General features: G+C 33.3%; 1 protein-coding gene across 1 annotated transcript in view; it reads right to left on the bottom strand.

Annotated features, from left to right (window-relative positions):
* magi2b (membrane associated guanylate kinase, WW and PDZ domain containing 2b) overlaps positions 1–16,412 on the bottom strand; it is an 80,381-nt gene that overhangs the window by 12,831 nt on the left and 51,138 nt on the right. The window contains exons 10-16 of the mRNA XM_073831635.1: positions 12,740–12,917; positions 10,955–10,990; positions 10,428–10,519; positions 6,648–6,843; positions 6,282–6,461; positions 3,964–4,149; positions 3,496–3,880 (exon numbers count right to left, since the gene is read on the bottom strand). Coding sequence (XP_073687736.1) covers positions 3,496–3,880; positions 3,964–4,149; positions 6,282–6,461; positions 6,648–6,843; positions 10,428–10,519; positions 10,955–10,990; positions 12,740–12,917 — 1,253 coding nt within the window. The remainder of the gene's footprint in view (positions 1–3,495; positions 3,881–3,963; positions 4,150–6,281; positions 6,462–6,647; positions 6,844–10,427; positions 10,520–10,954; positions 10,991–12,739; positions 12,918–16,412) is intronic.

Below are 16,412 nucleotides of genomic sequence, written 5' to 3' on the forward strand. Positions count from 1 at the left end.
GATTCTAGCATGAATAACTTACTAGAATGTTGCTAGCATGATTCTAGCATGATTAGCAAGTCAATAACCTAACATTTTCTTCCTTTTCTTATTTGTAATGTTGTTTCTTCATAACATGTTGTGTTATTGTTCTTTGAATAATAATAAAAAAACAAGTTACTAGCATGATTCTAGCATGATTAGCATGTTTATAGCATGGTTAGCCTGTTACTAGCATGTTGCTAGCATGATTCTAGCATGATTAGCAAGTTAATAGCACCTTTTCTTATTTGTAATTTTGGTTCTTCATAACATGTTGTATTATTGTTCTTTGAATAATTAAACAAAAACAAATTACTAGCCTGTTGCTAGCATGATTCTAACATGCTTAACATATTGCTTGCATGTTTCTAACAAGTTACTAACATGTTGCTAGCATGATTCTAACATGGTTAACATGTTGCTAACATGATTAGCCATTTTCCAGCATGTTTCTAGCATGATTAGCGTGTTACTATCAAGTTACTAGCATGTAGCATGATTAGCATTTTTATAGCATGATTACCAAGTTACTAGCCTGATTCTAGCATGATTAACATGTTACTAGCATTTTGCTATCATGATTAACATGTTTTTAGCATGATTAGCATGTCATTAGAATGTTCCTAGCCTGTTTTAAACAAGATTAGCAAGTTACTAGCATGTTGCTAGCATGATTAGCATGTTTATAGCATGATTAGCATGTTACTAGCATGTTGCTAGCATGATTCTAGCATGATTAGCATGTTTATAGCATGATTAGCATGTTACTAGCCTGTTCCTAGCATGATTAGCATTTTGCTAGCATGCTTAACATATTGCTAGCATGTTTCTAACATGTTGCTAACATGCTTCTAACACGATTACCAACCTTTTTTGCTAAACATGATTCTAACATGGTTAGCATGTTGGTACTAGCATGTTGCCAGCATGTTTCTAACATGATTAACCTGTTGCTAGCATGCTTAGCATGTTGTTAGCATGATTCAAAAATAATTAGCATGTTGCTAGCATGTTTCTGGGATGATTACCAAGTTACTAGCATGATGCTTACATGATTCTAGCATAATTAGCATAATGCTAACATGATTCTAACACGATTAGCATTTTATTAAAATGTTGCTAACGTGTTTCTAGCATAATTACCAAGTTACTAGCATTTTGCTAGCATGATTCTAACATAATTAGCATGATCCTAACATGTTTCTAGCATGATTAGCATGTTGTTAACATGATCAGCATACTGCTATCATGATTTAGATTTTTGATGGTTTTGATAGTCTGGTTTACGAAAACCGTAAGCCAGATCAGTCTGAAAAGATATAGCGCACCGGGTCAGAGCAGTCTGAAGGTCTGACCCGACTTTGGTGGTTGTAGTTTGAAAGCTAAGGAGATAGTGTTTACATTTTGGCTCAGAAGAATATTAATAAGCTTAAACAGCAGATCAGGAAGTTGACTTCCTCAAGCTAGAGTGAATATCTTCATCTACACATTTACCACAAAATTTGTTTAAAGTTTAAACCACCTAAACTCTTTGTGAATGTTGCTTTAAATCAAGGGTGTCAAACTCAGTTTCTGGAGGGCCACACTGCTCCAACACACATACTATGCAGTTGTCAATTAAGCCTGAAGAACTTGGTTAGTTGGATCAAGTGTGTTTAATTAGAGTTGCATCTAAACTCTGCAGGGCTGCGGCCCTCCAGGACTAGAGTTTGACACCCCTGCTTTAAATACTATTACGCCAATGTCTAGCGGTGACTTTTCTTCCCTTCTCTGATCATGTGACCAGGGCTTTGCTCATGGGCCATATTTATCAAGTCTCAGTTCCCATCTTTCATAATGCATAAATCTCAGCAGTCTTAAGCCAACCCTGCGAAAAAAAATATGCTAACCCTGCCTGAGAGGAGAAGCATGTATTATTGAGGAGGTAAATAATTTATCATAAAGTGTTAAGTGATGTTACTCGGGCTGGTGTAAGAGAAAGACAGCAGACCCTCGAAGCATGATGTGAGACTGCCCAAGGCAGTTTGGTTGAGCCCAAAGAGTACCTAAGAGAAGCCTTTAAATACACATAAACACATGGAACAACACAGGAATAAAATACACAGAATAACAGACAGACAGACAGACAGACAGACAGACAGACAGACAGACAGATAGATAGATAGATAGATAGATAGATAGATAGATAGATAGATAGATAGATAGACAGACAGACAGGTAGATGGATAGATGGATAGATAAATTGATAGATCGAATGAGTGGATAAATCGAATGAACAAACGATAGATAGCTAGACAGACAGATAGAAGGTTACACAAGAATGAACAAATGAACAAGCAAACAAATGATAGACAGACAGACAGAAAGAGAAATAAATAGAATAAACAAACTAACAAACAAACAAACGAATGATAGACAGACAGACAGACAGACAGAATGATAGAACGAACGACAGACAGACGGACAGACAGACAGACCTAACGGACAATATATAGATAGAATAAACAAACGAATGAACGAACGACAGACAGAATGAACGAACAAACAAACAACAGATAGATAGACAGTTACACAGAATGAACAAACAAATGAATGACAGACAGAAAGACAGACAGCTAGATAGATAAATCTATTGAACGATAGATAGAACGAATGAATAACAGACAGATCAAATGAATGAACAAGTGAACTAGCGAACAAACAAACGATAGATAGATAGATAGATAGATAGATAGATAGATAGATAGATAGATAGATAGATAGATAGATAGATAGATAGATAGATAGATAGATAGAATGAACAAGTGAACGAACGAACGATAGATATAATGAACAAACGAACAACCAAACGAATGATAGAACGAATAACAGAGACAGAACAAACAAACTAGATAGACAGACAGACAGACAGTTACACGGAATGAACAAACAAACAAATGATAGACAGAAAGACAGACAGCTAGATAGACAGCTAGATAGATAGATAGATAGATAGATAGATAGATAGATAGATAGATAGATAGATAGATAGATAGATAGATAGATAGATAGATAGATAGATAGAATGAACAAACAAACAAACAAATTATAGAACAAACGACAGAGACCGAACAAACGATAGATAGACAGTTACACAGAATGAACAAACAAACAAATGACAGACAGAAAGACAGACAGCTAGATAGATAAATAGAATGAACGATAGATTGATAGAATAACAGACAGATGGAATGAATGAACAAGTGAACGAACGAACGAACAAACGATAGATAGATAGATAGATAGATAGAATAAAAAATAAGCAAACAAATAACTGACAGATAGACAGAATGATAGATAGAATGAACGAATAACAGACAGAACGAATGAACGAGTGAACTAACGAATGATAGATAGACGGAATAATAGAACGAACAAATGAACGATAGATAGATAGACAGAAGCTATAAGAATGACATATCCTGGAAACTGTACCTGGTGTCATGAAGGTACAGCTGTGGTGGTACCGGCACTGATCCGATGGAGGTGGGCTGAACTCCCACCATGCCTGGATCCACAGCAGCAGCAGCAGCCTGAGTCACTGCTGAGCCTGGCTGCATGGTCTCCAGGCCGGCCTGACTCACAGGCAGACTGCTTTGAGTCACTGGTGGGCTACTGTGTGGAGCTCCAGGGCCCGGCTCCATCAGCAGGGGGCTGGGCTGTGTGGTGGCTGGGCTGGGATGGGGGGCTGGTGGGCTGGGATGAGCCATGGTTGGGCTCTGCTGGGCTGCTGGGCTGGACTGTGTCTGAGGGCTGTGCTTTTGGGCCACCATGGGACTCTGCTTCTCTGATGTAGGGGCCGAATGAGCACCGTTTACGTCTAGGGAACACAATGATTGTGCTTACAATAAAAGAAGACGAAAGGAAGAAATGTTTCTTTGTTGTATCATATTCTGATCATACCTTCCTCAGGGATGATGTGCAAGGTGACAGTGAGTCCAGCGTCTTTGATCAGCTTGACAATGTCAGCGTGAGGCATGTTGATGATAGACTGACAGTTGACAGCCATAATGCGATCACCAACTTTCAGCTTCCCACAGCGATCAGCCGGACTGCCCTCGATGATGCGGCCGATCTTATGTGGCACAGCTACAAAACATATGAATGCAAATATCATGACACCTGCATGTAAAATATTTTGGTCATATTGCAGTTTTTTGCAACAAGAAATGTTATATTTGCCTCCAGTATAAAATAACAAAAAAATAGAAATAATATTTTCCATAAAGAAAATTAAGTCTGTTTTAGTACTGTTAATTATTTTTTACATTGTGATGTTTTCCCTTTGAATTCTCTTGGTTATACATTTTACTTTTGTAATTTAACCCCAATATTTACTACAAATTATATAATAATAATAATAATAATAATAATATTAATAATAATAATATTTTATTAACAATATTATTGTATATTTATTTTATGTTTATAATTTAATTACATTACTATTATAAATATTCTCAATAGTAATCTTAATAGTATTTAATATTACTATTATAAATGTATTTTATATTTATACTTAAAATTATATTATTCTAAAATGTTGTAATAAAAACAAAAATATTTATCATTAATTTAACCATAATAAAAGTATTTTATATTTATATTTATAATGTATACATATTACTATTAAAATATTCTCAACTATTCATCTTAATGGTGCTAAAATAGGCTTCATTACTATATAATAATAATAATAATAATTAAAAATACATTTTTATATAAAGTAAACATTTTTATTAGCATTATAACTGTACATTTATTTGATGTTTATAATTTATTTACATTACTATTAAAATATTATTAATATTTTAAAATAATAATCCTAATGGTACTAAAATAGGCTTCATTTGTTATAATACATATATTTTAATATTACTATTATACATTTATTTTATATTTATACTTAGAATTTATCTACTATTTCAAAATATTGTAATAAAAACTAAAATATTTAATCTCAGTGGTACTAAAATAGGTTTAATTACATAATAATAATAATAATAATAATAATGCATTTATAAATTAACATAAATATTCTCAATTTACAATTATAACTTATATAAATTATTAAATTACTATTATAAATATTCTCAATATTCTCAATAGTAAGCTTAATTGTACTAAAATGGTCTTTAATTGTTATTATACATTTTTAATATTACTATTGTAAATTTATTTTATATTTATACTTTTATTAAAAACAAAAATATTTATCATTGATATAACCATAATAAAAGTATTTTATATTTATATTTATAATGTATACATATTACTATTAAAATATTCTCAACTATAAATTTCAATGGTACCAAAATAGGCTTAATTACATAATAATAATAATAATAATAATAATGTATTTATAAATTATAAATTACTATAATAAATATTCTCAATTTATACTTATAATTTATATAAATTATTACATTACTATTATAAATATTCTCAATAGTAATCTTAATGGTACTAAAGTAACCTTTATTTCTTATACTTATTTTAATTTAATTTAATATTACTGTTATAAATGTACTATATATATATATATATATATATATATATATATATATATTTATAATGTGTACTATTACTATTACATATTACTACTACTACTACTACTAATAATAATAATAATGTATTTATAAATTATGAATTACTATTAAAAATATTCACAATTTATACTTATACAATTTAATTATTCCAAACTCTTAATCTCCGTGGTAATAAACTAGGCTTCATTACTAAATAATAATAATAATATTTATAATGTATTTATAAATTATATGAATTATTATAATAAATATTCTCAATTTATACTAACAATTTCTATAAATTATTACAAATTGTTGTCATAAAAACAAAACTATTTACCATTAACATAACCATAATACAAGTATTTTATATTTATAATGTATATATATATATATATATATATATATTACTATTAAAATATTCTCAACTATTAATCTTGCATGGTACTAAAATAGGCTTAATTTGCTGTAGTTTTTTTTTTTTTTCTTAAACTTTATATACTGTATTCTTGGACACATAATTGGCCTCATCCCATATATTCAATACGTCGGCACTACAAACTGAACTTTATTCTAAGAAAACAAAATGTCTGTTTTAATAAAAACGTCCCTTTAATACACCACCATGTGCAAAAGAATACATTAGTGTTCACCAGAGCTTCAGATAAACAGCTATGCGAAGGCAGGACTTACTTATTGTGTTTGTGGTCTCTGGACGGTTGAGGGAGCTGATGATGACAAAGCCAAAGCCTTCGCTTTCCTTACGGTGGATGACTACATCGGTGGTGGGGGGCAAGTTGACCGGACACACAGCGTGACCCCGGGGAGAACTGCTTTGATTGCCCGCCGCACCATTTTCCTCACATGGCGGGCCTGCAGGTGGCAGCAAACACAATTTCAGTCAATGCAAACACAGTACCACATCAGTATGACTAAAGAGATAATTGCCAGCAATTACTGCAGTTTTACTTCTTGATAATGTAAATCCAGACATACAAAACTTTTTTTTAATGCTGTAGTTTGTTATCATTGGAGGATTTTGAGAAGAGTTTAGCTCACCCTGCTGCGTCAGAACTCTCCTCCTGACGGTCAGGGTGACCTGTCCGTTTCGTGCCGCCGCGTGCATGAGGTCGATGACGTAGCGGTGTGGTCTCCCCGCCACGGGCATCCTGTCAACTGAGACCAGCTCATCTCCCGGACGCAGCCTGCCGTCGCGCTCCGCTGGGCTGTTCTCTATGATTGCTCCGATCACAATCTGTGAAGAAAAATCAGTCATCATGTTAATGTGTCCTGACATGCACAGTCTCATAATAATATTGTCACCGGTTTTACATGTTCAAACAGCAATTTTCTTGACTAGCTGATGGGATTATACATATCTAGCCTGACAGAAAGTTGCTCAACTGCTGGTATTTATTTTAGAAATTAAATTCCATTACCAGAGATTAACAAAGGCAACTAGCAAAGAGACGACGGTAAATAAACTTGTCATTTGAAATGCAAGAAAATCCGTGACAATTCAGTTTAGAGTTTGATGGCTTTAAACAGCCGCAATTCTGCAAAGAATTTGTGTAAAATGAAGCCGCTCACCATTACAAAAATGCACAGTGGTGGTAAATGGCATATTTATGGTACCAGATCATATTTGATAGTCTGTTTGATACAGTACTATGGTATGGAACAAGGTTAGTGTTATCCCTGGTGAAAAAACGAGCTAAAACCATCCTAGGCTGGTTGGCTGGTTTTAGCTGGTCAACCAGCCTGGTTTTAGCTGGTCATAGCTGGAAGGCAGGCTGGATTTAGAGGGGTTTTGGCCACTTTTCCAGCCTGGCCAGGCTGGGAGACCAGCTTAAACCAGCTACTTCCAGCTTAAACCAGCCAACCAGCCTAGGCTGGTATTAGCTGTTTTTTTCAGCAGGGATTGTTATCCATAACTATTTCAAATAAGAAAATAAGAAGTAAGAAAATCATTTTGCTAACTAAAATACAAATAAAGACTGCAAAAAGGGCAAAAGAATAAAACAAGGTGTTAAAATACATGCAAAAATTCTGAAAATAATTTTATCTGGAATACATGCAATTATTTCTCAACCCTGACTTCAGACTAGTACAAAACCCTGTTTCCGCCACTAAATTAAAAAAAAGTAATTGTGACTTTTTATCTCCCAATTCTGAAGTCTTAATCATGTGATATAAACTTGCAATTGTGAGTTATAATTGTGTAAGTATAATTGTGTTAGTAATAATTGTGAGTCTGACTTTTTACTCAGAACTGCGTGATACTAACTCGTAATTCTGACTTTTTTTTCTTGCAAATGCAAGTTTATATCTTGCAATTCTGACTTTTCCACCAGATTGTGAGTTATAAACTCACAATTGTGAGATATAAATTTGCAATTGTGAGTTATAGTCAGAATTGTGAATCTAACTTTTTTCTCAGAATTGCGTGATACTAACTTGTAATTCTAACTTTTTTCTTGCAAATGCGAGTTTAAATCTTGCAATTCTGACTTTTTTCACCAAAGTTAAATTGCGAGTTATAAAGTCAGAATTGTGAGATATAAACTTGCAACTGCAAGTTATAAAATCAGAATTGTGTAATATAAACTCACAATTGCGAGTTATAAAGTCAGAATTGTGATATATGCATTTGCACTACTCTGTATGGTTTGCACTGCATGCACTGTGCCATGTGCCCTTACTTGTATATTGTTTTTGTTTTTTATATATTATATGTATAATTGTATTTATTTGTATTTTTAAATTCCTACCTTTTGTATTTAATGTTACGTGTATGCACCTAGGGTCTGAGAGTAACGCAATTTCAACTCTCTGTATGTCCGGTACATATAGCAGAATTGACAATAAAGTTGACTTTGACTTTGATAAACTCACAATTGCGAGTTAAAGTCAGAATTGTGCGATATAAACTCGCAATTGTGTTATAAACTCAAAATTGTGTTATATAAACTCACAATTGTGAGTAATAAAGTAGCATGCAAATGCACGTCTTTTTGAGTTTATGCCTCACAATTCTGAGAAAAAAGTCAGAACTACAGTACGAGATATAAACAAAAAAAGTCAGAATTACGAGTTTTTATCTTGCAATTCTGACTTTATTTTTTGCAATCATGAGTTTATAACACGCAATTATAAAAGAAAGTCAGAATTGTGAATTCTCGCAATTCTGACTTTATAACTTGCAATTTGTGAATTTATATCACACGATTCTGACTTTATAACTTGCAATTGCAAATTTATATCTCACAATTCTGACTTTATAACTCACAATTGTGAGTTTATAACTCACACTCACACTTGTGAGTTTATAAAAAGTCAGAATTGCAAGATATAAACTCGCATTTGCAAGAAAAAAAAGTCAGAATTGCAGGTTTGTATCATGCAATTCAGAGAAAAAAGTCAGACTTGTGACATAAAAAGTCACAAACACCATTTTTTTACTTTTTAATCAGTAGCGGAAACAGACTTCCATAGACTAGCAATATATACTGTCAAATAAATAAATAAAAATAAAAAGAATAAATATACAACAACAGCAATCCAATTAAAAAAGTAGCTGTTTGATTGACATGTAAAACAACCAATCACAGTGTTGCGTCTCAATAGTGGCAGATGGAACAGCTTGTGATGGAATGAAAGGGATGAAATGACATTGAATATAAATAAAACTAAAATGAAACTAAAAAAGAATAGAATGAAGTAAAAAAATAAAAACAAAAAAAATGTGGACTGGGCATTATAATAAAATATATCACAGTATGAGTAATTTTAGTTATATCGTAACATCTCACAAAGTAGTTAATTTTGCTAGAAATTTAACCCCACAAATGATATATCTACTTTATTTTATACTTATTTTCCTTTTTTCTTTTGAAGCTTGATATTTTTTTTTTTACATTTTTTTTTTTTAATGAAATGAATGCTTCTATTCAGAAAGAAGGCATTAAAGTGACAGTAAAGTCATTTATAATGTTAAAAAAAATATTTAATACTTTCTATTTATCCTGGAAAAAGTATGGTTTTCACAACATTATAAGCATCTACTGGAGTAATGACTGCTGAAAAATTCAGCTTTGCATCACAGAAATAAATTACGTTATAAAGTATATTAAAACAAAAACAGTTGCTTTAAATTAATGCTCGTTTTGTAGTAATGTAGTAATGTTTGACAGTATTACTTTTTTCACTGTGTTTTTGTTCAAATAAATGCAGCATTGGTAATCATAAGAAACCTATTTCAATAATATAAAAAAATCTTACTGACCACAAACTTTTAAACGATACTCTGTCACTCATTTTCATAATGCCCAGCTCTAATAATTACTACCAAAATTTTCATAGTAAGCCAATTCATTATCCACTGTAGGGAAATAACGAGAAGAATAACAACGTGCAACGGTAAAACTGTTTGTACTACAAACCAGTGTGCTCGTAATTAAGATAATACATTAAAATAATATCGTAAAACACACCAATTTGCAATATCGAGCAGCAAAACAAGCTGTTTTGTACAGCTAAAAATAGCTAGATGTTGATGAGACCGGAAGCCAGACCCATAACATTTACAAATGGCAGCGCCCGCTCTTACAGGAAAAAAAAAGGTGGATAATAACCACTATACTCATATACCATATTATCATGGTACATGCCCCAAAAAACATGGTTTTGCTATTGTAATGTGGTATAAGTAGCTGAAGGAAGCAGGACATGATTTATTTCAGGTATGTTTCCATCTGCTGCTCGTGGAGCTGTACAGATATAAACCAGTATCTGTTTATCCTGCCCCATACGAGCCTTGTCACGGGCCTCCGGACTCACAGCCTGCACCGCCTCGTCTCCACCCAGGATCCTAAAGCCGAAGCCGGTCTTCTCACGCAGCAGGTGCACTTCCACTTCCTGATACTCCACACCTGAGAAACAAGATTCACAGTTTAGATGACACACACCAAACTCAAGCGTGGTTTAAATCATGGTGATTCCTCGGTTAGGGATATTTTACCACCTAGCAAAACGCCCTAGGGAAGCACAGTAACACATAAAATGTAAGCACTGATCATGTTTGACATGAAAGCAAAGAGCAGGTCTTCTTCAGGAACATCAACCCATCCCTAAACCTGAACACAAGCTGAAGGATCAGAGAACGCCACACGTTATGTAGGTCACCTCACAAACTGAAGTGCTGAACCTTCTGATGTGGTGGAGAATAAGAGTATAGTGGTAGACAGAGAGCTAAATATAGAGCACTGAAGTCACATGGGTTACATAAATTAGCTATTGAAATGTGACTAACAGCATATGTGCTCTGTGACATAAAGAAAGGGAAAGCAGAGCAATCCTCTACTTGCCTGTAGAGTCTGTCAGCGTCCGAGGAGGGAGCGGCTCTGTGTGAATGAGAAATGAGAGCTTCATAGAATGAAATCATTCAAAAATACTTCTATCAACTGGCTTTATGCTTTATTTAGGCTCATATGTGGAGGAGTCCCAAGGAACCTGTCAAGAATTTCACCTCAAATTGAAAAGAAATAAACAAGAAATTATTATTAGATTGAGACATTTTCATGTAAATGAAGCACATTTGGCTTCCTAATTGTCATTAACATAATATGAAAAAAGAATTGTATTATGTGACCCTGGACCACAAAACCAGTCGTAAGGGTCAATTTTTTGAAATTGAGATTTATACATAATAAGCTTTCCATTGATGGTTTGTTAGGATAGGACAATATTTGGTCGAGATGCAACTACTTAAAATTCTGGAATCTGAGGGTGCAAAAAAAATGTAATATTGAGAAATCCCCTTTAAAAAGTTCCAAATAAATAGTAGGAAATTTACAAAATATCTTCATGGAACATTATCTTTATGTAATATCCTAATGATTTTGGCATAAAGGAAAAATTGATCATTTTGACCCATACAATGTATTTTTGGCTATTGCTACAAATATACCCATGCTTAAGACTGGCTTTGTCATCCAGGGTCACATATGTTTATTTAAATGACTTTCCATGACCAGTCTAGTTGTTATTTGTGATAATTGGATGATTTTTTTTTAAACAGATTTATTCAGACCAATTTGCTAATGAATCATTTTGTGAACAAGTTTGGCCAATTTTTTGTTGCAAAAAAAAGTCCCTCAGTAGGGCTTGTGAGCAAATTTAATTTACACTAGACCCATTTCCAGCTGATGAAATGGAAAAAAGTATATTCAGTACATAGTAATTTCCTTCAAGTTTAAAGTTTAAAATTTAAAATTAACAAACTCCAAATTTTCCAAAAATTCCAGCATTCAGCATTTCCATGAATGTGGGAACACCATAATTGTAACAGAATTTTCTTTTACTTAGATACAGTAAATAATTCTTATATACCAGTAATAAGAATGTTAAAATCTTAATTATTGAGAATAATAAGAAAATACAAAAAAAAGAAAAATACTAAATACTAATACTAAAAAATACTAGTCTAAATTAATAAAAAAAACTCAAGCTCACTGAAGACAAGTAAACAGTCAGTGATTAAATAAGAGTAAGAAACTAAACAGTACAAAACTACAGTAGTAAAAAACTACAGTAGAACAAATAAAGAAAAAAAGTGTTACATACACAGTTTTTGAAAAACACATGTTCTTCACTGTGTACATTAAATATATATTTGTTCTTATTAAAGTTACAAAAGTGATTTAGTCAAGAGCAGTAAGATTTTTTCTCTTTTGTTGTTTGATTAACATGAATGACAGAGAAAAGAAAACACATATGTAACAGTATATTGGATTCGGGTAGCTCTTAAAGTGACAGCAGTCTAATATTCCTGCTGTCACTTTAAGAGCTACCCGAATCCAATATACTGTTACATATGTGTTTTCTTTCTCAGCTGTTTGCTTTCACTTAAGACCTAAATTACTGTGTTTAGGACACTTGCAAAGACTGTCACATACAAGTGTGTGTATTTAACCATCCAAGGCCAAAAAAGCGGCAAAAATATCTTCTGTGCATATAATGAAATTAGTTCTTTACGGCTTAAAATGACTTGTTTTTAAACCGCAATGCTTAAAAATGCATGTAAACGATACGTTTTTGTGACCACACAAAAGCAATGTCAGTTTAGTTGTTTATGAATAGCTCTGACTTACGTCTGCTTTCATAAATGGCTCGTGACTTCTCATAGAGGTCGTAGGGGTCAGGCTTGCCCAGGTGGAAGCCCTCTGTGTCTGGAACAGAGGAGCGATGGAGCGTTTGGCCAGGATGTGGGGCACCATGGGGGAGCAAAGCAGCTGACAAGCTGGTCTGGGGGCTTCCTTGAGGGTCCCACTGTATGCACAACACAGATATAGACTGGTTTGAGTGGATAATATATGTCCATGCACTAAAAAGTAGTGAAAATCTCTCATGTAAAAGTTCAAGAGGAGAACATTTGGCATATCATAAAGGTGACCCCTGTCATTACTCCTGTCCTCTTTCTGCGAGGAGGGAGTTAGGCAGTCCAATCGCTCTCTGGAGGTTCAGCGGGGGAGATGAATTAAGCCCTAAGTGAGGGACTAAAGTGTGAAGCGAAGTATCTGTGCTACAGTCATGCGCCCCAGGGGCTAATGGATCCTATTTCCTGTGAGCTGTTCATTTCACCTGCAGCTCTCCGCTTAACCTGCCAATTCCATTACGAGCCCTGAATCCAGCCGAACTGGACGGCTTCCTGAAAATGATGTATCTCACACCGGGATGAAAGTGAACTCACATGAAATTAGATATCACGGCCAGTTCTAGAAATACCTAAATGTGCTAAATGAAATGTTGCATTACTTTTCAAGGCTTTGGAGAAACTTGACCTGAGATGCATAGTCCATTCGCTTCGCAAACTGCATTTGTGGATTTGCAATGGAATTAAGACATTTGAAACTATGGAAAATTATACAAAACACTGTAAGGAAAGAATTTGTTGTGTAGTCTGGATTTTCATCCCCTTTTATTAAATGTCTTGCTGGAATAGCTGATTCTGATTGGCCAATCAGAAATGGAAATAAATTAAATATACACTACCAGTCAAAAGTTTTTGAACAGTGTTATCATTTGCTCATCAAGCCTGCATTTATTTTTAATCCGAAATACAGCAAAAACAGTAATATTGTGAAATATTTTTACTATTTAAAATAACTGCTTTCTATTTGAATATATTTTAAAAAGTAATTTATTCTTGTGATGAAAGCTAAATTTCATCATTATTCTAGAAATCATTCTAATATGTTGATTTTCTGTTCAAGAAACATTTTTTTTATTATTATTATTATTATTATTATCATCATCAATATTTAAAACAGTTGAGTATTTTTTTTTTCAGGATTCTTTGATGAATACAAAGATCCAAAGATCAGCATTTGTCTGAAATAAAAAAATCTTTTGTAAGAAATTATAAAAACGAATACTTTTATTTAGCAAGGATGCGTTAAAATGATCAAAAGTGATGATAAAGACATTTATAATGTTACAAATGATTTTTATTTCAGATAAATGCTGTTCTTCTGAACTTTCTATTCATCAAAGAAACCTGAAAAAAAATTCTACTCAGCTGTTTTGAACATAATACTACTAATAAATGTTTTTTTGAGCAGCAAATCAGAATATTAGAATGACTTCTGAAGGATCATGTTTTTAAATATATTCAAATAGAAAACAGTTATTTTAAATAAATATATATATATATTTTAAAAATGTACTGCTGTACTTTGGATCAAATTAATGCAGGCTTGGTGAGCAGAAGAGAATACTTTGAAAAACATTAAAATCTTACTGTTCAAAAACTTCTGACTAGTAGTGTATCGTATACATCATTTTTGTATTATTTAGATAAATTATTTAAAAAATTGTATACATTTTTTGTACCAGCCAAGATTATTATAGTTAACTAAAACTGGACTAAAATTAAAACCACTATTTTTTTGTTCCTTTAAATTAAATAAAATATGTATAAAAAATTCTATTTTCAAAGCAACATTTTTCATTTTAATTTATTTTAACTTGATATATACGTAACTTGATTGATACGTATATATAAACTACTAAAAATAAACACACTACAAAATCAATAAAATGGTAAAATTAAAATATTAAATGTACAAATGATTAAAATCTTAATACAAACTATAATAGTATGTTAATGATACCGGAATGACACTGTTATTATCTAATATTTACAGTATACATGATACATTTTATTCACCATCATTTTGGACCCTTCTGAAAGGGTTTGTATCATGCTAAAGTTGTCTGTGAAAAACAAATCCCTCAGGTTTGGAGTGACATGAGAGCGAGTAAATAATGGCAGAATTTTCATTTTCGCATGAACCCTCTCTTTAATATTTAGAATTTCAAATTAATCCATTTTCAGAAACAAGGAGTGTTGTTTTTAAGTCGGCCAGAGCTATAAATCACACAGCAGCGTGATGGAGTCCGCAGGTCTCGGTGACCAAGGAGGAGGAATATCAATTGAGTATCACCTGCATAATCTTTGCTTGGAATAATTTCTCTTTATGATAAACACATTCTAGCTTGCTCCACCTTGGCAAACACACATATTAAAGATGCCCACTTTGCTGTCAGTTAAAGCTTTTGTTTGCTAATGCAGCGGCACAAGAGGCATACTGATTAAGCACGCCACCCATGGCGACTGCGTTAATGCATCTGTCACCCGGGACATTCCCATGTCGGGTTTCATCAGAGTGTTATCCAGAGCGCCGCTGAACACGTGCTGAGACTGAGAACTCGTGGCTGCAGTTTGTCTTTAACAGCGATCGGAGATTGATGCTGCAAATGCTCTGAGCTCCCGAGGGATTCGGCCATCAGATGCTGCTCCAAGAGCACTGCTAAAGGACATCAGCTAGCCAGAGGTGTGCAGGTGGTCAAATCCTCTTACGTTACATAAAAACATGATATGATCATTTCAGCAGCAAACGCTGATGGCAGTATTAAAACTGTCAAAATTCCATCAGCTCATCTGCTGAAATGATTAATCAGTTTGCTGGCAGCAGTATACAGTTGTTTACATACACCTTGCAGAATCTGCAAAATGTTAATTATTTGACCAAAATAAGAGGGATCATACAAAATGCATTTTATTTTTCATTTAGTACTGACTTGAACAAGATATTTCACAAAAAAGACGTTTACATATAGTCCACAAGAGAAAATAATAGTTAAAATGACCTTGTTCAAAAGTTTTCATACACTTGATTCTTAATACTGTGTTGTTACCTGAATGATCCACAGCTGTGTTTTTTTGTTTAGTGATAGTTGTTCGTGAGTCCCTTGTTTGTCCTGAACAGTTAAACTGACCACTGTTCTTCAGAAAAGTCTTTCAGGTCCAGCAAATTTTTTTTTTTTTTTTTAGCATTTTTGTGTATTTGAACCCTTTCTAACAATGACTTTATGATTTTGAGATGCATCTTTTCACACTGAGGACAACTGAGAAGGTTCAAACGCTCACTGATGCTCCACAATGCATTAAAGGAGAAGTTCACATCTAGAACAGAAATTCCCCGATAACGCACTCACCCCCTTGTTATCCAAGATGTTCATGTCTTTCTTTCTTCAGTCGTAAAGAAATTATGTTTTACATTTCAGAATTTCTCTCCATAAAGTGGACTTCTATGGTGCCCCGAGTTTGAACTTTTTTAAAATGCAGTTTAAATGCAGCTTCAAATGATCTCAAAGGAATTCTGTTTTTTCCTATTTATGACAGTTAGGGTATGTCGAAAAACTCCCATCTCATTTTCTCCCTCAACTTCAAAATCGTCCTACATACTCTAACTGTCTTGA

The sequence above is a fragment of the Garra rufa genome, chromosome 25 (genome assembly GCF_049309525.1).
Source record: "Garra rufa chromosome 25, GarRuf1.0, whole genome shotgun sequence".
In the NCBI taxonomy this organism is placed as follows: Eukaryota; Metazoa; Chordata; class Actinopteri; order Cypriniformes; family Cyprinidae; genus Garra; species Garra rufa.